This window comes from Suncus etruscus, chromosome 4 (assembly GCF_024139225.1).
Source record: "Suncus etruscus isolate mSunEtr1 chromosome 4, mSunEtr1.pri.cur, whole genome shotgun sequence".
Taxonomy (NCBI): domain Eukaryota; kingdom Metazoa; phylum Chordata; class Mammalia; order Eulipotyphla; family Soricidae; genus Suncus; species Suncus etruscus.
The window spans coordinates 82146693-82171651 of NC_064851.1; the positions used below are offsets into that span (position 1 = coordinate 82146693).

The following is a 24959-nucleotide window of genomic DNA, read 5'->3' on the forward strand; positions in this document are numbered from 1 at the left end:
GACTGTGAGTGTGACCTGTCTATGTCTGTCTACTGTCCTCTTGCGTGAAACTCTTGCGAGTGGGGCAAAAAGAGCCTCCAGAAACCTCGCTCGCCCAGACGCCATTTTCAGGGAGGGACTTCAGAGCATAAAAACCGGCTAACCTTTGCAAAAGCTGGCTCCCTGTGTGTGACACCAGGCGGGGAAAATCCGCGAAAGTACACCGGCCCAGTGGGGCTCAGCTGTGAAAGACTGTGAGTGTGACCTGTCTATGTCTGTCTACTGTCCTCTTGCGTGAAACTCTTGCGAGTGGGGCAAAAAGAGGCTCAGAGGAGCACGGCTGCTCCGCTTCGCTACGCGGCCGTGCACTCTTTCTAAGGAAAGAACTCCATTGCAACAAGAAGGAAAAATCACACTAAGAACGGCGCTATATCACAGAAGCAAACATTTCTCTCTGGACTGTCTTCTCTGTTGCATGCTCGGGCCTAAGATTTGACCCAGTGTGAGGCTTCATCCACGGAGGACTCCCCTCCCTTAGAGGCAAGTCAGCCCATCCAGAAAGGGAGGAGCCAGAGGAGTGTGCTGCCTACATCATATAGACAATGAATACCACCACAACACGTAGAAAAACCCACAATACAAGTGTGACAATGGGGAAACAACGCAGGCCAGCATCAGACATAGAGAATGAAGATGACAATTCTGAGGACCAGATAATGACTGAACAACTAATCAACCTCTCAGATAAGGACTTTAGACTAGCAATATGGAAGGTGCTCAACAGACTCCAAGAAATCATGGATCGAGTTGAACAGAACACTAATAAGAACCAAGAAAATATGAAGGCAGAAATGACAAAACTCCAAACTGAAATAACATGTCAACTAACAGGACTGAAAAAGTCAGTAAACGAAGTGAATGACAAAATGGATAAGCTCTGGGACAGGGTATCAGAAGCTGAGAATAGACTTGGTGCTGTGGAAGATGAGATACATAACAATTCCATACAGCAGGAGAGATTGGACAAAAAACTTAAAGCAAATGAGCAGACAATGGAAAAATTAGTCAAAGAATGGGAACAGACGAAAATAGAAGTCTATGATAAGATCAACAGAAACAACTTAAGAATCATTGGAGTCCCAGAGACCCAGGAAGAAAATTTCCAGGAAGAATCAATGGTCAAGAACATCATTAAAGAGAAACTTCCAGAGCTAAAGAATATATGTGATCAAATCCTGCATGCCCGAAGAGTACCAACCAAAAGAGACCCCAGAAAAACCACCCCAAGACACATCCTAGTCACAATGACAAATCCCACAGATAGAGACAGAATTCTGAAAACAGCAAGATCAAAAGGGGAAATCATGTTCAAGCAAGCTTCCCTGAGATTTACAGCAGACCTGTCACCAGAAACGCTCAATGCCAGAAAGCAGTGGTGGGATATTGTGACAAGACTGAATGAAATGAATGCTTCACCCAGAATACTATACGCAGCAAAACTCACTTTCCGGTTTGATGGAAGAATACATGGTTTCACAGACAAAAAACAGCTCAGAAACTTCACAGACACAAAACCAGTCTTAAGAGAAAAACTGAAAGACCTAATCTAAGACAAGACTACCCAAAAGACACACCAAATTTTGAAATAAAGATGGCGTTAAATCCCAGGACAATTCTTTCTCTCAACGTCAATGGACTAAATGCACCAGTTAAGAGACACAGAGTGGCTAAATGGATCAAAAAACTCAATCCAACCTTCTGCTGCCTACAAGAAACGCACCTGAATAGTCAGAACAAACATAGACTCAAAATAAAAGGCTGGAGAAAAGTTATCCAAGCAAACAACACCCATAAAAAAGCTGGAGTGGCCATACTAATATCAGATAATGCAAACTTTATACTCAGGAAGGTTGTAAGGGACAAAGACGGACATTTTATATTAATCAAGGGGTACGTAGAGCAGGAAGAATTCACTCTCCTAAACATATATGCACCGAATGAGGGGCCAGCAAAATATTTAATACAACTGTTGACAAATCTGAAAAATAATATCAACAACAACACAATAATTGTGGGGGACCTTAACACGGCTTTGTCAACACTGGACAGGTCAACCAGACTGAAACCCAACAAGAATATACTAGACCTGAGGAGAGAAATGGAAGAAAGAGGCCTAGTGGATATATATAGGACACTCCATCCCCAGAAACCTGGATACACATTCTTCTCCAATGTACATGGGACATTCTCCAGGATAGACTACATGCTGGCACATAAAACATACCTCCATAAGATCAAGAGGATAGAAATTTTGCAGACTACCTTCGCTGACCACAAGGCTCTGAAATTATTTGTGAACTCCAAAGGGACTCAGAAGAAACACTTTAACACCTGGAAGTTAAACAGCCTCATGCTCAATAACCAGTGGGTCCGAGATGAAATCAAGGAGGAAATCAAAAGGTTCCTGGAAACAAATGACAATAAAGACACAAACTCTCAGAACTTATGGGACACAGCAAAAGCAGTACTGAGAGGAAAATTTATAGCTTTGCAAGCACACATCAGGAAGGAAGAAGGAGCTTACCTGAGTAGCCTAATGACACAGCTAATAGAACTAGAAAATGCTCAACAAAAGGACCCAAGAATAGGAAGACAGAAGGAAATAACAAAGCTGAGAGCAGAAATCAACGAAGTGGAAACTCAAAAAACAATCCGAAAGATCAATGAAAGCAGAAGTTGGTTCTTTGAAAAAATAAACAAGATTGATAGACCACTGGCAAACCTAACAAAGAAAGAGAGAGAGAGAAACTTGATAACTCGTATCAGGAATGAAAAAGGAGAGATCACTACTGATATGACAGAGATTCAAAGGGTAATCAGAAACTACTTTGAAAAACTCTACGCCACTAAAAATGAGAACCTGGAAGAAATGGATAAATTCTTGGACTCTTATAATCTTCCACGGTTGAAGGAAGAGGATGTAGCATATCTAAATACCCCCATCACCATTGATGAAATTAAAACAGTAATCAAATGTCTGCCGAAAAACAAAAGCCCAGGTCCAGATGGATTCACTAATGAATTCTATCAAACTTTCCAAGAGGAACTACTGCCAATCTTGGCAAGACTCTTTCATGAAATTGAACAAACAGAAACACTTCCAAATAGCTTTTATGAAGCCAACATCACCTTGATACCTAAACCAGACAGAGACGCTACCAAAAAAGAAAATTACAGACCAATATCACTGATGAATGCAGATGCAAAGATCCTCAACAAAATCCTGGCAAATAGGATTCAATGCCTCGTTAAGAAGATCATCCACTACGATCAAGTAGGTTTCATCCCAGGAATGCAAGTCTGGTTTAACATCCATAAATCTATCAACATAATACACAACATCAATAACAAGAAAAATAAAAACCACATGATCATATCAATAGACGCAGAGAAAGCATTTGATAAGGTCCAACACCCATTCTTGATCAAAACTCTCAGCAAGATGGGAATGGAGGGAACCTTTCTCAATATAGTGAAGGCCATCTACCACAAGCCAGTGGCAAATATTATCCTCAATGGAGAAAAACTGAAAGCCTTCCCTCTAAATTCTGGCACAAGACAAGGCTGTCCTCTCTCACCACTCCTATTCAACATAGCACTGGAAGTACTTGCTATAGTGATTAGGCAAGAAAAGGATATCAAGGGAATCCAGATAGGAAAGGAAGAAGTCAAGCTCTCACTGTTTGCAGATGACATGATACTCTACTTAGAAAGCCCTAAAGACTCTATCAAAAAGCTTCTAGAAACAATAGACTCATATAGCAAGGTGGCAGGCTACAAAATTAACACACAAAAATCAATGGCCTTTCTATATACCAATAGTAATAAGGATGAAATGGACATTAAGAAAACAACCCCATTCACAATAGTACCACACAAACTCAAATATCTTGGAATCAACTTGACTAAATATGTGAAGGACCTATACAAAGAAAACTCTAAAACTCTGCTCCAAGAAATAAGAGAGGACACACGGAAATGGAAACACATACCCTGCTCATGGATTGGCAGGATTAACATCATCAAAATGGCAATACTCCCCAAGGCGTTATACAGATTTAATGCCATCCCTCTAAAGATACCCATGACATTCTTCAAAGAAGTGGATCAGACACTTTTGAAATTCATTTGGAACAATAAACACCCTCGAATAGCTAAAGCAATCATTGGGAAAAAGAATATGGGAGGAATTACTTTTCCCAACTTTAAACTGTACTACAAAGCAACAGTTATCAAAACAGCATGGTATTGGAATAAGGATAGGTCCTCAGATCAGTGGAATAGGCTTGAATACTCAGAAAATGTTCCCCAGAGATACAACCATCTAATTTTTGATAAAGGAGCAGGAAATCCTAAATGGAGCAGGGAAAGCCTCTTCAACAAGTGGTGTTGGCACAATTGGATAGCCACTTGCAAAAAATTAAACTTAGACCCCCAGCTAACATCATGTACAAAGGTAAAATCCAAATGGATTAAAGACCTCGATATCAGCCCCAAAACCATAAGATATATAGAACAGCACATAGGCAAAACACTACAGGACATTACAGGCATCTTCAAGGAGGAAACTGCACTCTCCAAGCAAGTGAAAGCAGAGATTAACAGATGGGAATATATTAAGCTGAGAAGCTTCTGCACCTCAAAGGAAATAGTGCCCAGGATACAAGAGCCACCCACTGAGTGGGAGAAACTATTCACCCAATACCCATCAGATAAGGGGCTAATCTCCAAAATATACAAGGCACTGACAGAACTTTACAAGAAAAAAACATCTAACCCCATCAAAAAATGGGGAGAAGAAATGAACAGACACTTTGACAAAGAAGAAATACGCATGGCCAAAAGACACATGAAAAAATGTTCCACATCACTAATCATCAGGGAGATGCAAATCAAAACAACGATGAGATACCACCTCACACCCCAGAGAATGGCACACATCACAAAGAATGAGAATAAACAGTGTTGGCGGGGATGTGGAGAGAAAGGAACTCTTATCCACTGCTGGTGGGAATGCTGTCTAGTTCAACCTTTATAGAAAGCGATATGGAGATTCCTCCAAAAACTGGAAATCGAGCTCCCATACGATCCAGCTATACCACTCCTAGGAATATACCCTAGGAACACAAAAATACAATACAAAAACCCCTTCCTTACACCTATATTCATTGCAGCTCTATTTACCATAGCAAGACTCTGGAAACAACCAAGATGCCCTTCAACAGACGAATGGCTAAAGAAACTGTGGTACATATACACAATGGAATATTATGCAGCTGTCAGGAGAGATGAAGTCATGAAATTTTCCTATACATGGATGTACATGGAATCTATTATGCTGAGTGAAATAAGTCAGAGAGAGAGAGAAAAACGCAGAATGGTCTCACTCATCTATGGGTTTTAAGAAAAATGAAAGACACCCTTGTAATAATAATTTTCAGACACAAAAGAGAAAAGAGCTGGAAGTTCCAGCTCACCTCAGGAAGCTCACCACAAAGAGTGATGAGTTTAGTTAGAGAAATAACTACATTTTGAACTGTCCTAATATTGAGAATGTATGAGGGAAATGTTGAGCCTGTTTAGGGTACAGGCGGGGGTTGGGTGGGGAAGAGGGAGATTTGGGACTTGGGTGATGGGAATGTTGCACTGGTGATGGGTGGTGTTCCTTTTATGACTGAAACCCAAACACAATCATGTATGTAATCAAGGTGTTTAAATAAAAAAAAATTAAAAAAAAATTGGTTTGCTCCTCTAGGGATGATAGTTTCATAGAAGTTATCCAGTGATTCACAGCACTATTACTGAAACTACAGCTTTGACGGGCAAGTACTCAGGATGCTAGGGCTCCTGGAATGGTGCAAGTCCAATCTTTTTTGGGGTTAGGGTTAGGGTGAATTCCAGGCAATGATGCTAAATCCAGTGATACCAGGGCTATACCTTGTGCTGCATGAGTGGACCATGTTGTGCTGGGGATCAAACTCAGGGCCTGGTGTAAGCGCAATCTTTTATTTTTATTCCGTGTAATCTTTATTTACACTGCATCTCAAGGCTTCTTCTGTGAATTTTTTTCTTTTCAATCACAGACACCTGGAAAGTGGATTTTAGAGGCTTGGAATTCTGAGAAGTCATTTCCGTTTTCAAGAGTCTAGCTTGGAGACACAGCATGATTCTTTCTGACCCTGGTGTCATTTCCTTCACTACACCCTGAACTATACAGTAGCTACTATAAATGAATGAATGAGTGAATTCATCAAACAGAAGGACAATTCATGTGTAATTTATGTAAGGCACAGAAGACAGGAAGAAGAAAAACACATAGCTCATGCTCTGAAAGAACAGGAAATGATGAAGCATAATTTTACATAATATAACCTGGGAACAACTAATCACAAAGTTGGGAGAAATCTCTGAGCACAGCTGAAGGGACCATTTCAGGAAGTGACCTCTATAATAAAGTGCACTGCTTAGCAATAGCAAGAAGATTCCACTGAGATGAGAGTGAAAGTTGCACAGTTCCTACCTAGAAGGCATGTGAATATTGTAATTATTTGTAACAGAATGAAACTGCTATTTGTAAATTTTGTTTAGTTAGAAGGCAATAGCCAATTATTTTGGGTCATGCACTACCATTTTCCCAGCATGGGTGAGAAACAGGCACAGATATGTAAAAAGTGGCTGACTTATCACTATGTGGTGACTTTTTATGGTTATATTAAACATGATTTTGCTTTCAGTAAAAAAAAATACTAAAATAAATATAACTGAGTTTCTACCATGTACCAGATACCATGAGAGGGAACAGAAGATAGAAAAGTGAGTATGGGGCCTGAGCGATGGTGCAGTGGTAGGGTGTATGCCTTACATGCGGCTGATACAAGACCCACCTAGGTTCGAACCCTGACATCCCAGATGATACCCCAAGCCAGGAGCGATTTCTGAGCACATAGCCAGGAGTAACCCCTAAGTGTCACTGGGTGTGACCCAAAAATCAAAAAAAAAAAAAAAGAAGTGAATAAAATGTAGAGGTGTGTATTGCTATATATCCAAACAGGAGTCAATAATACTATAAGAATGAGATACAGACTACAACAATCAAACTTAAAAATGTGCCAATTAAGGAAGGAGGCTGGGGTGCATTATGGGGGGAATTTTGTATAGAGACTGGGGAACATTCAGGGAGGGAAGGTGGCACTATGGTGAGATTGGTACTGGAGGGAAACTGGCACTGTAGATAGATTGGTGCTGGAGCATAATCTGTTTAAAACTCAACTATTAGTAACTTTGTATATCAAAATGTCTTAATAAAAACATTTTTAAAAGAGAGATGACAGAAGCAGAGTAAGTAAAATGAAATTTTATGATGATAAAAAATAGAGAAATGAGTCAGAAGTATCTTCTGTGAAGGAGGTAATATATTTAATAGTTGAGATTTAAAAAGATACATTATGTGATTTTTTTAAGCAAGTGGCCTAACTTCTCTCCATCTCTGTGTAAACAAAGAAGAAAATGGTAACTCACAGGACCTTTATTTTTTGAGGTCTATGTTATTATGTTAGTATAGTATTGAGTCCAAGGCAACAAAAATAGATACTTGGTCTTCAGAACTAACTTTGAGGATGAGGTTATAGTTTGAAGAGGAAAGGACTGGGAAATTGGTGGCTGGCATGATGTTGGAATGCTTTATTCATTAACATAACTATAAATCACAGCACCTCAATAAAGGTGAATAAAATAAGTAATCTTTCAATTATTTTGTAAAGGTTAAAATAATGTTATGCCATAAAATGCAAGTGCTTATAAAAGTATCTGGCACACAATAAACAAGGAATAAATATCTATTGTTTTGTCATATTCATCATCTAAATACAATGTGGCGTGGAAAATGCATTAGTTGGTCCAGTGGAATTTTAAAGCAATAGGCCCAATATGTGGAATATAAGTTATGAGTTACAGATGTACAGTAGGAAAGAAACAAGTAAGGATCAGAGCAGGTTAAGAAACATGAACTTATTGTGAAGATAAGTCTGTCTGAGTTGTTTTACATGGTATAGTAGGAGGCTCATAATTTACATACCATATCCATATACCATTGTTTGACCAACTTTATATAACATATTTGAAAGGTTTAAACTTTAAACCTTTAAATAATTTAAACTCAGTGTTCAAATTATTTAAAAATATTTAATTTATAAAACCAGACAAAGCTTATCCTTTTTTTACATTTTCAAAAACAAGATACAAAGGAAAAGCCATTATAAAGCACATTAGATCAAAATTAATAGCTTAAATTAAAGAAAATGATTGGCATTATTGTGACAACCAAATGACCACAGCCAATTGGCATGACTGAGGATGGTCTGACACAGCATATATTTTATGCTGAGGATAAAATTGTCTTCAGTCAGTTTGTCATTCAGCTCCTAGTTGTCCACAATGGCTCACTGACACATCACCCACTGTTTTCTTCTCAGCTCTGAGACAAGTCTTCTTCTATTGAAAAGTGACATTACTGAAAATTGAGAATGTTTCAATTCATTTTAACTCTTGATCATTATTGAAATAAAATGCAAATTTAGAATACATTCACTGTATTAAAAATGAACAAGGTCACATTCACTGAGAACCTATGAACATCTACAGCTATTTCCAAAGACACCAGAGATTCCAGAGCAGCTGTCTGAGAAACAGCTCTGTACTATTCAACTGTGACAATATTTTCTTTTGTTTTGCCTTTGGGTGATAGGGAGGAAGGTTTCCAAGCAGTAATCAGTGAGTTTTAGGATTGATTTACTGAGCAAAGAACCAGTAGTAAGCCTAGAGCATTGTAATTTGTGGCTCTAAAACAAAATGGAAGAATGAATTCTAGGGGTAAATTCCCAAACCAGGATTCAGACAATCCAAAATGCTTATGGAATTTGTTTAATTTGAGGAGAATCAAGGGTATAACACACAGGTTAGTGTCCTTTGTGTTCTTTGTTTCTTGTAATTTATTGTTTTAATGTCTGCTATAAAAGTGGATTCACGTTTTACTTAGAAAGGAAATCTGTCTCTTTGTTCTTGCATCTGTGTTCATCTGAAAAAATATACAACAGATTTTCCATGACATAGAGAAAAGACAAATGTTACTGAAAACATGCAGAAAAATCTTTTCAAATTACATTTACTTGTTTCTTCTTCCTGTGTCTGTTTATCCTGAAGATGACCTTGGCCTGGATTCTAGGAATATATAGTTGTAGTTGTATCTAGAATATGATATTTAGGAGGTTATCCCTTATGGGTCTGAAATGGCATCCCTTTCTTCCTTCTCTAAAGAACTGACTTTAAGATCTACTGTAAGGATCATGGCAGGAGCTGATGAGTGTGAGAAATAGAAGCCCCCTTTCAACCCACACCCAAATAGTGAGTTTTATTAGCCTACCTTTCACAATTAGGTCCTGCATAGTTTTCATTGCAAATACACCGAACAACTCCACTTTTCCGATAGCAGGATACTGCAAAGCTAGAATTAAAAATAATAATAATAATACTTATTAGAAGTCAATTTCATGCATTAATATTGATTAGATCATCTCTACCTTGGCCTCCCTCCAGATCTAATAGGTGCAATCATTTTATTTAAATTCAATTATTTTCCTATCAGTGATGCTGAGCCCAGAAAACCTAGAAAGCATGTACCACTCCATTGATGAATATTCCTTAAGGCCATTGTATGGAGAAATACACCTCTAATATGCAATTCCAAATCCAGAAATAATCAAATTTTACTTACGATTTTAGATTAATATGGTAATTTTTCTTATTCTTACCACTTTATATATGTAACTTTTGAAAGTTCCCTATTTTGGGGCCAGAGAGATAGCATGGAGGTAAGGTGTTTGCCTTGCATGCAGAAGGACAGTGATTCGAATCCTGGCACCCCAAATGGTTCCCTGAGCCTGCCAGGTGGGATTTCTGAGCGTAGAGCCAGGAGTAAGCCCTGAGCACCGCTGGGTGTGACCCCAAAATAAAGTTCCCTCTTTTTTCTATACTGCATCTTTTCCACTGATTAAGATATGAACCACTGACAAAATATACAGTCTGTATAAAACCTTCAAATTGTTCCCTGTGTACCTTAAAGATTGGGGATAAAGGATGCATGGCTTAGTTGATCAAAGTAACAAGATAAATACGCAAGCAAGAAATAAGGACTACAGGAGAATGATTCTCAGCTAACTCCCTTTGATTATTACTTTGATTATGCATTTTTTAGATGATAAAAATGAGGCCACACTATAGAAACTAAGTAAAATATTGGTTCAGGAGAAAAACAACTATTTTATTATGTAAGGCGGGGGAAATGGAATAGTTTTTATATGTTTAGGAAATTCTACAGTGACATAAAAATTCATTCTTATGAGAAGCATCGGAAAAACTTATATATTTTTTAAAATTAGTTTTGACTTAGATATTGTACAATAAATCGAGTACTATTCCCTTTCCTCACATTCCTACACCTCTTAGAGATTTTTACCTTAAATGATTTCAAGGAAATAAATGAGTATGCTTGCTTTGTTTGAAGACACTTATAAACTGTCAGAAAACAATGTGTGCTTCTTAGTGGAAGGCAATACCCCAATTTATTTTCTCTAACAGTTTGGTTAAAAGCTTTCCAACTAAATTACATTTCTTTGGCTTTTACGCTTCATTTTCTGTGTTCTTATTCTGTAGTTGAGTTAAAGCAACACTCTCAATTATGAGTCCAGAACATGATCAAACCCCATGCCTGTTTCTGTGAAGATGTTCACCCAGCAGCCTGTCTAGCAAGACATGTCTAGTGTCATCTGCCTTGAGTTAACAGGCTGCTGTTTGAAACAGATGACATTTTTCTTAAATGGAGTGATGACTATTGCTACTGGTAGAGATGGAGGATGTCTGACCAACCCCAGAAAAAAATAAATGCAATCTGCGTAAATTGTCCCTGGTAGTAGTTGCCTGATCACTGTGGTACTAGAACTCAGAGACAGTAGAGACAGTGCTAGTCATTGAGTGTTTATTCTTGGTTTTTTTTTTTAATCAGCATTAATTATTTGTACTTTCTTTAGGGTTAAGTCTGGTTTTGGCTAGTGAGACGGAAATACTGCCTTTCTCAGCCCACACTAATAGCCATGGCGTCGACTTCAAGTGGAAAGGAAGCCTTTTGCTCTTGGAAACTATTAGGGAGCCTAAAGAAATATAGACTCAGCACTTGCTTACCCCTCTCAAACATTATTTTCTTGCTTTATGATGTGACTATAATTGGAATTCCAAATCCTGGGTCCATAGCTTTGACAAGCAGATATTTCAAAGTATAATTCAGATTCCATAGTAATTGTGAAATTTTTATTAAAGTAGCACACTTGTACTGTTCCGTGACCACAGACTACCCCCATCCCCTAACTTTTTCACCCATTATCAGATTTTTTGTCCTCGAGGAAATTGGGAAGTAGTGCTCTAGAGCAAATGGCTTTCATATCCCCTTTCAAGTCCCTCCATACTCCCATCTAATACTCTTTACCTTATTTGTGTGTGTGTGTGTGTGTTAAATTTGAGCAGGTTTTTAACTTTAAAACTGCAATCGTGAAGCTATTTCTAATGTTAGAGCACATTCTCTAAGGCCTTTACTTGATCTTTTGGCCTCAGATACTCCTACACAGAAATAAAATGCAGATCCTTGGTGCCGGTGAGGTGGCGCTAGAGGTAAGGTGTCTGCCTTGCAAACGCTAGCCTAGGAAACGCTAGCCAAGGAAGGCCCCGGGGTTCTATCCCCCAGCGTCCCATATGGTACCCCCAAGCCAGTGGCAATTTCTGAGCTCTTAGCCAGAAGTAACCCCTGAGCATCAAAGGGGTGTGGCCGAAAACAAAACAAAACAAAACAAAACAAAAAGACAAAAATGCAGATCCTTAATTATCCTGGGAAGCTCTTTCCTCTTACAGGACAGAAAGTGCCTCACCGAATACTAATTTTTCTGTTTCATTTACTTGAAAGAGTTATAAGTTCTCGAAAATTGAAAACTTAATCTGTCTCAAAAGGTAAAAAGCTTTTAGAAGCTTTTTTAGAAGTTTTAAACTATTGCTGAACATTGACCTATTTTGGGGGGAATGGGGTAGGGGCAGACCCAGTGATGCTCAATCATTCCTGGTTCGGTACTCAGGAATCACTCCTGGCAGACTCAAGGAACCACCTGGCTCAGCTGCCTGCAAGGCAAGCACCTTACCTGCTGTTTTATCACTCAGGCCCTGAGCTATTTTAAGAAGGTATGGTTTTCATATTTTAGTAAAAGTAAATTGCCTGCTCTGACTGGTCCATGCTTGAAAAATGTTGGTCAATTGCATAGAGACCTAGTTCTGAAATTGTATTTAGGGATTCTGGAAAGCCTTGGAAGAGACTGAGCAATTAGCAATATTGATGTCTTTCAAAATTCTGTCTTTTGCTACCTGAACACTGGATAGTTCTGTCCAATCCACTCTCTCTACAAAGTTACTTTGGACAGAAGAAAATTTTCCAGGACAATTGTGATTTGTCCCTTAGCAAAAAGAGATGCTTCATGAAGAAGGGATCTGAGTCTTCCTTGTTCTTGCTCAATTTATTTTATATGTGCTTTGAAGAAAAACAAAAAATAAAATTAAAGAAACTGCAGCTCAAAGTTTATAAACTTATTTTGAACCGATGATGCTCCATAATGTTTGAGTTTAAGCGAGATGAGCAAAATATGTACTAGGATGTTGGAATATATTTAACAAAATAATGATACCAAAGGAAGATAATGGCATGTTACACATCCCCTAGATGTAACAAGATTAATGTTTGAAAGCAGAATATATACTAGGTCAGGCAAAGGAAGCTCATAAATCAGGATATAAAAATGAAATAATATTTAATGTTTGAATTTTCTAAGCTCACCTCCAGCACCATTCATTTTGTACATATTGTCATTAGACAGGAAAAAATACAAAGGCAGGGCTGAGGCAGCTTCATGGTTTCTAAAGAAAGATGATGTGATAAAACACCCTCTCCTTCATGGGCTGTCAGACTCGCCAGAGGACATGTATAAATCACAGCTCTTAGGTGACATGTTAGTCGATATGAGTATTTAACTAAGAAAAGAAATAGAGAGACTTTTGGTTGTCACAATTTTTACTTTTTATAATATATGGTCGAGGTGTGTGTATGTGTAACTCGTGTGTGTGTGTGTGTGTGTGTGTGTGTGTGTGTGTGTGTGTTTGTGTGCAAGTCTTTTAAGACCTTTTTTTTGGAGGGTGGTTTTGGGTCACACCCAGCAGCACTCAGAGATTACGCCTGTTCTCAGAAGCTCTTTGCTCAGAAATCGCTCCTGGCAGGCACGGGTGGGGGGAGGAGGGACCATATGGGATGCTGGGATTCAAACCATCAATTCAAACAACCATCTGGTCTATCCTAGATCAGCGTCGTGCAAGGCAAAAGCCCTACCACTGTGCTATCTCTCTGGCCCCAAGTCTCTTAAGACCTTTTTTAAGATTCAGACTTTTAAGAAGTTGGTTATTTTATGTGCATGTGAAATAAAATTTGGACAGAGGTAAATTTTTGTAGTTTATTTTCTCCTTATCACCTAGAAAGAGGAACAAGATATTTTTGGGCTATGTAGGTATTGGGTGGCCCCTACTTACTTATATCTTAGTCTGGTGTTGAGACCTCTGTAATGAAATATGCCAACTTTGAACTAAAATGCATATCCTTTTAACATCAGATTTTGCAAATAATGAATTCGTTTTCTCTAGATTGCCCTTTTCTCACACCTACTAGACTGCTTCCTGACATAGGATTTAGAAGTCCAAATGTATTGTTTTTCATGTTTGCCAGAATGTTGGTACTGCTATAACGTTAATGGTCAAAGATAAATATGTTGTCTCTGTTACTTCAATTGTATATTTCTCCTCTAGTGAGATCACCACCTGCTTGCTGAAATAAAATAGAACCAAAGTTTATATTGAGGAAGGTAGGGAAAGTTGGGAAGAGAATTTTATTAGCTTCTTTCTCTGGGAAGCCCTAAACTTTATTTATTTTTAAATTAAACATTAATTCAGTTTTTGAAAAAGTATAAAATCTCTTAGAAAGTTAGAGACCTTTTAAAGTCTTTTGTTTATTTGTTTATGTTTTTGGTCACACCCAGAGGTGCTTAAGGCTTACTTCTGACTCTGTACTCAGGGATATCTTCTGGGGGGCTTGAGGACTATATGGACTGCATATTATTTTTCTAGCCCAACTTTACAACTCCTTAGAAGACACTATAAATACCACACTTAGTGGTATTTATTTAAGTGAATTTAAGTGAATGAGTACCACACTCAGTGGCAAAGTGCTAAGGAGCAACTTAAATGTTTCTTAAAAATGGTTTCAAGGCTATCAACTTCTTATGCTGTTGCTTAGATAGAGTAATCTTGTTAAGTAGTCTCTAAGTTTTTTGTATTATATCCCTCCATTCTCTTTTGGCTCATTAAATCTACTTTGGTAGAACTACTATTTATTTCTTTACTTCCCACATCTAAAGTTTATGAAAAACCCTAAACTTAAATCTCTGGACAGAGAAGTTATCTTTTTATCCAAGGCAGTGGTGAAATTTTATTTTAGCCAACACACACTATTTAATCTTTCTTTTTTCTTTTTTTTTTTTTTTTTTTTTTTTTTTAATTTTTTTTTTTATTTAAACACCTTGATTACATACATGATTGTGTTTGGGTTTCAGTCATAAAAGGAACACCACCCATCACCAGTGCAACATTCCCATCACCCAAGTCCCAAATCACCCTCCTCCCCACCCAACCCCCGCCTGTACCCTAAACAGGCTCTACATTTCCCTCATACATTCTCAATATTAGGACAGTTCAAAATGTAGTTATTTCTCTAACTAAACTCATCACTCTTTGTGGTGAGCTTCCTGAGGTGAGCTGGAACTTCCAGCTCTTTTCTCTTTTGTGTCTGAAAATTATTATTACAAGGGTGTCTTTCATTTTTCTTAAAACCCATAGATGAGTGAGACCATTCTGCGTTTTTCTCTCTCTCTCTGACTTATTTCACTCAGCATAATAGATTCCATGTACATCCATGTATAGGAAAATTTCATGACTTCATCTCTCCTGACAGCTGCATAATATTCCATTGTGTATATGTACCACAGTTTCTTTAGCCATTCGTCTGTTGAAGGGCATCTTGGTTGTTTCCAGAGTCTTGCTATGGTAAATAGAGCTGCAATGAATATAGGTGTAAGGAAGGGGTTTTTGTATTGTATTTTTGTGTTCCTAGGGTATATTCCTAGGAGTGGTATAGCTGGATCGTATGGGAGCTCGATTTCCAGTTTTTGGAGGAATCTCCATATCGCTTTCCATAAAGGTTGAACTAGACAGCATTCCCACCAGCAGTGGATAAGAGTTCCTTTCTCTCCACATCCCCGCCAACACTGTTTATTCTCATTCTTTGTGATGTGTGCCATTCTCTGGGGTGTGAGGTGGTATCTCATCGTTGTTTTGATTTGCATCTCCCTGATGATTAGTGATGTGGAACATTTTTTCATGTGTCTTTTGGCCATGCGTATTTCTTCTTTGTCAAAGTGTCTGTTCATTTCTTCTCCCCATTTTTTGATGGGGTTAGATGTTTTTTTCTTGTAAAGTTCTGTCAGTGCCTTGTATATTTTGGAGATTAGCCCCTTATCTGATGGGTATTGGGTGAATAGTTTCTCCCACTCAGTGGGTGGCTCTTGTATCCTGGGCACTATTTCCTTTGAGGTGCAGAAGCTTCTCAGCTTAATATATTCCCATCTGTTAATCTCTGCTTTCACTTGCTTGGAGAGTGCAGTTTCCTCCTTGAAGATGCCTGTAATGTCCTGTAGTGTTTTGCCTATGTGCTGTTCTATATATCTTATGGTTTTGGGGCTGATATCGAGGTCTTTAATCCATTTGGATTTTACCTTTGTACATGATGTTAGCTGGGGGTCTAAGTTTAATTTTTTGCAAGTGGCTATCCAATTGTGCCAACACCACTTGTTGAAGAGGCTTTCCCTGCTCCATTTAGGATTTCCTGCTCCTTTATCAAAAATTAGATGGTTGTATCTCTGGGGAACATTTTCTGAGTATTCAAGCCTATTCCACTGATCTGAGGACCTATCCTTATTCCAATACCATGCTGTTTTGATAACTGTTGCTTTGTAGTACAGTTTAAAGTTGGGAAAAGTAATTCCTCCCATATTCTTTTTCCCAATGATTGCTTTAGCTATTCGAGGGTGTTTATTGTTCCAAATGAATTTCAAAAGTGTCTGATCCACTTCTTTGAAGAATGTCATGGGTATCTTTAGAGGGATGGCATTAAATCTGTATAATGCCTTGGGGAGTATTGACATTTTGATGATGTTAATCCTGCCAATCCATGAGCAGGGTATGTGTTTCCATTTCCGTGTGTCCTCTCTTATTTCTTGGAGCAGAGTTTTATAGTTTTCTTTGTATAGGTCCTTCACATATTTAGTCAAGTTGATTCCAAGATATTTGAGTTTGTGTGGTACTATTGTGAATGGGGTTGTTTTCTTAATGTCCATTTCTTCTTTATTACTGTTGGTGTATAGAAAGGCCATTGATTTTTGTGTGTTAATTTTGTAGCCTGCCACCTTGCTATATGAGTCTATTGTTTCTAGAAGCTTTTTGATAGAGTCTTTAGGGTTTTCTAAGTAGAGTATCATGTCATCTGCAAACAGTGAGAGCTTGACTTCTTCCTTTCCTATCTGGATTCCCTTGATATCCTTTTCTTGCCTAATCGCTATAGCAAGTACTTCCAGTGCTATGTTGAATAGGAGTGGTGAGAGAGGACAGCCTTGTCTTGTGCCAGAATTTAGAGGGAAGGCTTTCAGTTTGTCTCCATTGAGGATAATATTTGCCACTGGCTTGTGGTAGATGGCCTTCACTATATTGAGAAAGGTTCCCTCCATTCCCATCTTGCTGAGAGTTTTGATCAAGAATGGGTGTTGGACCTTATCAAATGCTTTCTCTGCATCTATTGATATGATCATGTGGTTTTTATTTTTCTTGTTATTGATGTTGTGTATTATGTTGATAGATTTACGGATGTTAAACCAGCCTTGCATTCCTGGGATGAAACCTACTTGATCGTAGTGGATGATCTTCTTAATGAGGCATTGAATCCTATTTGCCAGGATTTTGTTGAGGATCTTTGCATCTGCATTCATCAGTGATATTGGTCTGTAATTTTCTTTTTTGGTAGCGTCTCTGTCTGGTTTAGGTATCAAGGTGATGTTGGCTTCATAAAAGCTATTTGGAAGTGTTTCTGTTTGTTCAATTTCATGAAAGAGTCTTGCCAAGATTGGCAGTAGTTCCTCTTGGAAAGTTTGATAGAATTCATTAGTGAATCCATCTGGACCTGGGCTTTTGTTTTTCGGCAGACATTTGATTACTGTTTTAATTTCATCAATGGTGATGGGGGTGTTTAGATATGCTACATCCTCTTCCTTCAACCGTGGAAGATTATAAGAGTCCAAGAATTTATCCATTTCTTCCAGGTTCTCATTTTTAGTGGCGTAGAGTTTTTCAAAGTAGTTTCTGATTACCCTTTGAATCTCTGTCATATCAGTAGTGATCTCTCCTTTTTCATTCCTGATACGAGTTATCAAGTTTCTCTCTCTCTCTTTCTTTGTTAGGTTTGCCAGTGGTCTATCAATCTTGTTTATTTTTTCAAAGAACCAACTTCTGCTTTCGTTGATCTTTCGGATTGTTTTTTGAGTTTCCACTTCGTTGATTTCTGCTCTCAGCTTTGTTATTTCCTTCTGTCTTCCTGTTCTTGGGTCCTTTTGTTGAGCATTTTCTAGTTCTATTAGCTGTGTCATTAAGCTACTCAGGTAAGCTCCTTCTTCCTTCCTGATGTGTGCTTGCAAAGCTATAAATTTTCCTCTCAGTACTGCTTTTGCTGTGTCCCATAAGTTCTGAGAGTTTGTGTCTTTATTGTCATTTGTTTCCAGGAACCTTTTTATTTCCTCCTTGATTTCATCTCGGACCCACTGGTTATTGAGCATGAGGCTGTTTAACTTCCAGGTGTTAAAGTGTTTCTTCTGAGTCCCTTTGGAGTTCACAAATAATTTCAGAGCCTTGTGGTCAGCGAAGGTAGTCTGCAAAATTTCTATCCTCTTGATCTTATGGAGGTATGTTTTATGTGCCAGCATGTAGTCTATCCTGGAGAATGTCCCATGTACATTGGAGAAGAATGTGTATCCAGGTTTCTGGGGATGGAGTGTCCTATATATATCCACTAGGCCTCTTTCTTCCATTTCTCTCCTCAGGTCTAGTATATTCTTGTTGGGTTTCAGTCTGGTTGACCTGTCCAGTGTTGACAAAGCCGTGTTTAGGTCCCCCACAATTATTGTGTTGTTGTTGATATTATTTTTCAGATTTGTCAGGAGTTGTATTAAATATTTTGCTGGCCCCTCATTCGGTGCATATATGTTTAGGAGAGTGAATTCTTCCTGCTCTACGTACCCCTTGATTAATATAAAATGTCCGTCTTTGTCCCTTACAACCTTCCTGAGTATAAAGTTTGCATTATCTGATATTAGTATGGCCACTCCAGCTTTTTTATGGGTGTTGTTTGCTTGGATAACTTTTCTCCAGCCTTTTATTTTGAGTCTATGTTTGTTCTGACTATTCAGGTGCGTTTCTTGTAGGCAGCAGAAGGTTGGATTGAGTTTTTTGATCCATTTAGCCACTCTGTGTCTCTTAACTGGTGCATTTAGTCCATTGACGTTGAGAGAAAGAATTGTCCTGGGATTTAACGCCATCTTTATTTCAAAATTTGGTGTGTCTTTTGGGTAGTCTTGTCTTAGATTAGGTCTTTCAGTTTTTCTCTTAAGACTGGTTTTGTGTCTGTGAAGTTTCTGAGCTGTTTTTTGTCTGTGAAACCATGTATTCTTCCATCAAACCGGAAAGTGAGTTTTGCTGGGTATAGTATTCTGGGTGAAGCATTCATTTCATTCAGTCTTGTCACAATATCCCACCACTGCTTTCTGGCATTGAGCGTTTCTGGTGACAGGTCTGCTGTAAATCTCAGGGAAGCTTGCTTGAACATGATTTCCCCTTTTGATCTTGCTGTTTTCAGAATTCTGTCTCTATCTGTGTGATTTGTCATTGTGACTAGGATGTGTCTTGGGGTGGTTTTTCTGGGGTCTCTTTTGGTTGGTACTCTTCGGGCATGCAGGATTTGATCACATATATTCTTTAGCTCTGGGAGTTTCTCTTTAATGATGTTCTTGACCATTGATTCTTCCTGGAAATTTTCTTCCTGGGTCTCTGGGACTCCAATGATTCTTAAGTTGTTTCTGTTGATCTTATCATAGACTTCTATTTTCGTCTGTTCCCATTCTTTGACTAATTTTTCCATTGTCTGCTCATTTGCTTTAAGTTTTTTGTCCAATCTCTCCTGCTGTATGGAATTGTTATGTATCTCATCTTCCACAGCACCAAGTCTATTCTCAGCTTCTGATACCCTGTCCCAGAGCTTATCCATTTTGTCATTCACTTCGTTTACTGAGTTTTTCAGGCCTGTTAGTTGACATGTTATTTCAGTTTGGAGTTTTGTCATTTCTGCCTTCATATTTTCTTGGTTCTTATTAGTGTTCTGTTCAACTCGATCCATGGTTTCTTGGAGTCTGTTGAGCACCTTCCATATTGCTAGTCTAAAGTCCTTATCTGAGAGGTTGATTAGTTGTTCAGTCATTATCTGGTCCTCAGAATTGTCATCTTCATTCTCTATGTCTGATGCTGGCCTGCGCTGTTTCCCCATTGTCACATTTGTATTGTGGGTTTTTCTACGTGTTGTAGTGGTATTCATTGTCTATATGATGTAGGCAGCACACTCCTCTGGCTCCTCCCTTTCTGGATGGGCTGACTTGCCTCTAAGGGAGGGGAGTCCTCCGTGGATGAAGCCTCACACTGGGTCAAATCTTAGGCCCGAGCATGTAACAGAGAAGACAGTCCAGAGAGAAATGTTTGCTTCTGTGATATAGCGCCGTTCTTAGTGTGATTTTTCCTTCTTGTTGCAATGGAGTTCTTTCCTTAGAAAGAGTGCACGGCCGCGTAGCGAAGCGGAGCAGCCGTGCTCCTCTGAGCCTCTTTTTGCCCCACTCGCAAGAGTTTCACGCAAGAGGACAGTAGACAGACATAGACAGGTCACACTCACAGTCTTTCACAGCTGAGCCCCACTGGGCCGGTGTACTTTCGCGGATTTTCCCCGCCTGGTGTCACACACAGGGAGCCAGCTTTTGCAAAGGATAGCCGGTTTTTATGCTCTGAAGTCCCTCCCTGAAAATGGCGTCTGGGCGAGCGAGGTTTCTGGAGGTTCTTTTTGCCCCACTCGCAAGAGTTTCACGCAAGAGGACAGTAGACAGACATAGACAGGTCACACTCACAGTCTTTCACAGCTGAGCCCCACTGGGCCGGTGTACTTTCGCGGATTTTCCCCGCCTGGTGTCACACACAGGGAGCCAGCTTTTGCAAAGGATAGCCGGCTTTTATGCTCTGAAGTCCCTCCCTGAAAATGGCGTCTGGGCGAGCGAGGTTTCTGGAGGCTCTTTTTGCCCCACTCGCAAGAGTTTCACGCAAGAGGACAGTAGACAGACATAGACAGGTCACACTCACAGTCTTTCACAGCTGAGCCCCACTGGGCCGGTGTACTTTCGCGGATTTTCCCCGCCTGGTGTCACACACAGGGAGCCAGCTTTTGCAAAGGATAGCCGGTTTTTATGCTCTGAAGTCCCTCCCTGAAAATGGCGTCTGGGCGAGCGAGGTTTCTGGAGGCTCTTTTTGCCCCACTCGCAAGAGTTTCACGCAAGAGGACAGTAGACAGACATAGACAGGTCACACTCACAGTCTTTCACAGCTGAGCCCCACTGGGCCGGTGTACTTTCGCGGATTTTCCCCGCCTGGTGTCACACACAGGGAGCCAGCTTTTGCAAAGGATAGCCGGCTTTTATGCTCTGAAGTCCCTCCCTGAAAATGGCGTCTGGGCGAGCGAGGTTTCTGGAGGCTCTTTTTGCCCCACTCGCAAGAGTTTCACGCAAGAGGACAGTAGACAGACATAGACAGGTCACACTCACAGTCTTTCACAGCTGAGCCCCACTGGGCCGGTGTACTTTCGCGGATTTTCCCCGCCTGGTGTCACACACAGGGAGCCAGCTTTTGCAAAGGATAGCCGGTTTTTATGCTCTGAAGTCCCTCCCTGAAAATGGCGTCTGGGCGAGCGAGGTTTCTGGAGGCTCTTTTTGCCCCACTCGCAAGAGTTTCACGCAAGAGGACAGTAGACAGACATAGACAGGTCACACTCACAGTCTTTCACAGCTGAGCCCCACTGGGCCGGTGTACTTTCGCGGATTTTCCCCGCCTGGTGTCACACACAGGGAGCCAGCTTTTGCAAAGGATAGCCGGCTTTTATGCTCTGAAGTCCCTCCCTGAAAATGGCGTCTGGGCGAGCGAGGTTTCTGGAGGCTCTTTTTGCCCCACTCGCAAGAGTTTCACGCAAGAGGACAGTAGACAGACATAGACAGGTCACACTCACAGTCTTTCACAGCTGAGCCCCACTGGGCCGGTGTACTTTCGCGGATTTTCCCCGCCTGGTGTCACACACAGGGAGCCAGCTTTTGCAAAGGATAGCCGGTTTTTATGCTCTGAAGTCCCTCCCTGAAAAAAAATCTCTTTTTTCTTTTTGAAACAAAATAGGTTTTAAAACAAATTTAGAGAGTGGTTTGGGGTGAGAGAGGGTAATGCATGTTCAAGAGTAAACACGAGTTGCCTCCAAGTAGAAAATGCCTAATTTAATTTATCAACAGCATAAATATCACATTCAAAAACATGTAGTAAACTTAAGAATTGTTAGAAAAAATATAGTGTATATTTGATAAAGCCAACATCCACTATTCATCCCTTTTTCCAGGTGTAAGGCACAAACCTCAGTCTCCCACATCCAGTGTCCTATTCTTAGATGCAAACTTTGATTTCCTAAGGTAAAAAACTGATATCCTAAAATAAACGAAGAACAACAAACATTTGAGATCATGCAAAACAGTATCAGTAAACGAATCAGTAAATGCTAGAGAAATCAGTAAATGAAATTGTTAACCTGGTTTCCTTGAGCCCAAATTCTATGGAGAGTAAGAAAGACAGGGATAAAGTGTGGGGTTCTGAACAAGGGAGGTGGGACTCCATTTTGTAAGCTTTTCTTTCTCATACCTAAATTTCTATTTGCTTATTTATCTAGCCACACCAGCTAGCATATTTTGAAAAGACAAAAGGGAGCAACAGGAAGATACCCTAGATAACAGCCAATCATCAGAAGCTTGACATCCTCTCTCTCTAGAAATTGGTTTGTGATCTTGGAGGAGTCACCTGGGATGTGGCCCTGGCTAGCCAGTTTGGGTCTTGTGACTGAAGGAATATAGTCTTGCTTTGCTTTATTTCAATTATGCAGACTTGTCCTTTGACTCTGTACTCTAAATGAAAGCATCTTTTTTCCTCCTGTTTGTTTTTAAGCCACACACAGCAGTGTGCAGTTTACTCATAGCTCTTCACTCAGAAATTGCTCCAGGCAGGCGTGGGGGAATCATATGGAACGCTGGGAATTGAATCTGGGTCCGCCACTTGCAAGGTAAACACCCTAACTACTGTGCTATGACTCTGGCAAAAATGGAGGAAGCATCTTCTGTGACATTACACAGCTAGTCAGTGCCCAGACAGAAATTTGAATCAAATTTCATTTTATTATTACTCGGGCTTAATAATTAAATATTTGTATTTAGTTTTCATTTCTGGCTCTTGACAGTTTCCTAAAATCCTGGGAATTTCCTGAGGGAGGGATAAGAATGTCTTTTGTTATTCAAGCTGATCTGAGTTTATGCTAATGAGGAGACTCTTGAATGGCACCTAGGAAGGGAAGCTTAAAGAAAGACTAATCAGTGAGAGGAAGCAGCCATAGCTGATTAGAGAGATGGAACTTTGAACCCCATCCTTTCCACAATCTCAAAAGAGAGAAAAGAGGTTGGAAATCAAGCATGATCAGCAGTGATTTATGCATTCATGTGCAATAGCATGTCAATACAACATCCTAAGGTTAGGGAGTTTCTAGATTGGTATATTCACTGATTGCTGAGAAAGAGAAGCCTGCAGAGAACAAGTACACAGTAATTCTACTCCCTTCATCTCCTACTTCATTCCTTCCTTACTCTACACATCTTTTCTGTGGTAACTCCTGAGTCAAAATTTTTTATATTAAGACTAATTGATAGTACTTTTCTGAATTCTGTTAACTACTCTAGAAAAGTATTAAATCTGAGGGGATGTTTAGAGAACCCCTGAATGTATAGCTAGCTGGGCAGAAATATGAATAACCTGGGAATTTACATTTGGGTTGATGTCTAAAGCAAGATAGAGTCCTTGAATCTCAGTCCTGTGGAATCTGTATTAAGTCCAGGTAGCTACTATCAGAATTAAGCTATCAATGGACTCATCAATTGAATTGTTGGATAACTAAATGATATGAGAGAATTGGCTGATATCTGGAAAACCAAACCATAACTAAACTGATATCTAGAAAACAAAACCATAAATATCACTTCAATTCATCTTTTGTCATGTTAAAATCAATAAAATGATGAGCTATACTTGTCTACTGAATTTGTAGGTTTTTTGTAGCTTCTGACTTTCCAGTTTGTAGTATGGTTATTCTTTCTCTCAGATCAAAACAGAGGTATTCATGAAAGTCTTCTATGAGGTGATGGACTAAAGCATTTGTGTATCTGTTTTAATATTGATCAAAAGTCTGTTTGGCTACATTTAGAAAAATTTCTCCTCAGTGAGTCAGAAGAAACAATTAGGTTATAACCAGTATATTGTTACACTCAGTTGTGATATTGCTAAGTCAAGAAGTACCATAAAAGATGCAACTAAGCCTACTTTAAAAACTTGGGATTCACTGACCCTATGATACACCCAGATTATTTGGGTAACAGTGTCATTCTGTATATTCTTCTTAAACTTCCATGTTTGCAGATTAGAAACACACACCCAGATTATTTGGGTAACAGTGTCATTCTGTATATGGCAAGTGCTTAAACTTCCCTGTGTGCAGATTAGAAACCTTTCATATATCATTTTCTGTTTCATGTAATATTGGGTACTCAGTTTTTATTGTGGAAAAACCTGAATTAGATTTCTATATAGGAGAAAAAATAGAGGAATAGCAGCAGAAGAGACCACCTTTCTTCAGGACTTACTTGGCCAAATGGGGCAGTGGACACGGGCATGGCTGGCAGATATGGGGCACACCATTGATGGAATCTCCAATAAAGCCATCGAGACATTTTTCACAGTGTTCTCCTGTTGTATTCTGCTTGCAGTCCTTTTGTGTCAAAGAAAGAAAATTCACAAATGTTTTAGACAGTAAATATGGAAACGGTGGTGTTTAATGTACTAGTCAGTGCAAAAGTGCCACCTTGTTCTCATTCAGTGCAAGGAAATGTAGACAATGGCAGCTGACTTCATCATGGATGTGTGTGTGTGTGTGTGTGTGTGTGTGAGATGTAGACTGGGATTTCTCTCTTTTGAATGTGTGCAGAAATGATTATCAGTTACTGATTTTGATTCAAAATGGTAAACAGAATGATAAAACTCCGATTATTCTAGAGGCATTATCTTACCAAGTTGACATGAATATGAAATAGAGGAAATAAAAGCTCTCCAGTGCTCACTCATGACAATAGGAGAAACTTAAGAACTATTGTGCTTAGAAGAATAAAATATGACAGATTGAAGCATAAACAGAATAGAAGTCAGATAATAAGCATTCTCTATATGGAGCAGGAAAGATAGATAGTTCAAGGATTTGGGTTATA

General features: G+C 39.3%; 1 protein-coding gene across 1 annotated transcript in view; it reads right to left on the bottom strand.

The window, feature by feature from the left end:
• Window positions 1–24959, bottom strand: part of LAMA4 (laminin subunit alpha 4) — a 161831-nt gene that overhangs the window by 86687 nt on the left and 50185 nt on the right. Inside the window, exons 3-4 of the mRNA XM_049771231.1 lie at window positions 24342–24466; window positions 9458–9538 (exon numbers count right to left, since the gene is read on the bottom strand). Of these exons, the coding sequence (XP_049627188.1) occupies window positions 9458–9538; window positions 24342–24466 (206 nt within the window). The remainder of the gene's footprint in view (window positions 1–9457; window positions 9539–24341; window positions 24467–24959) is intronic.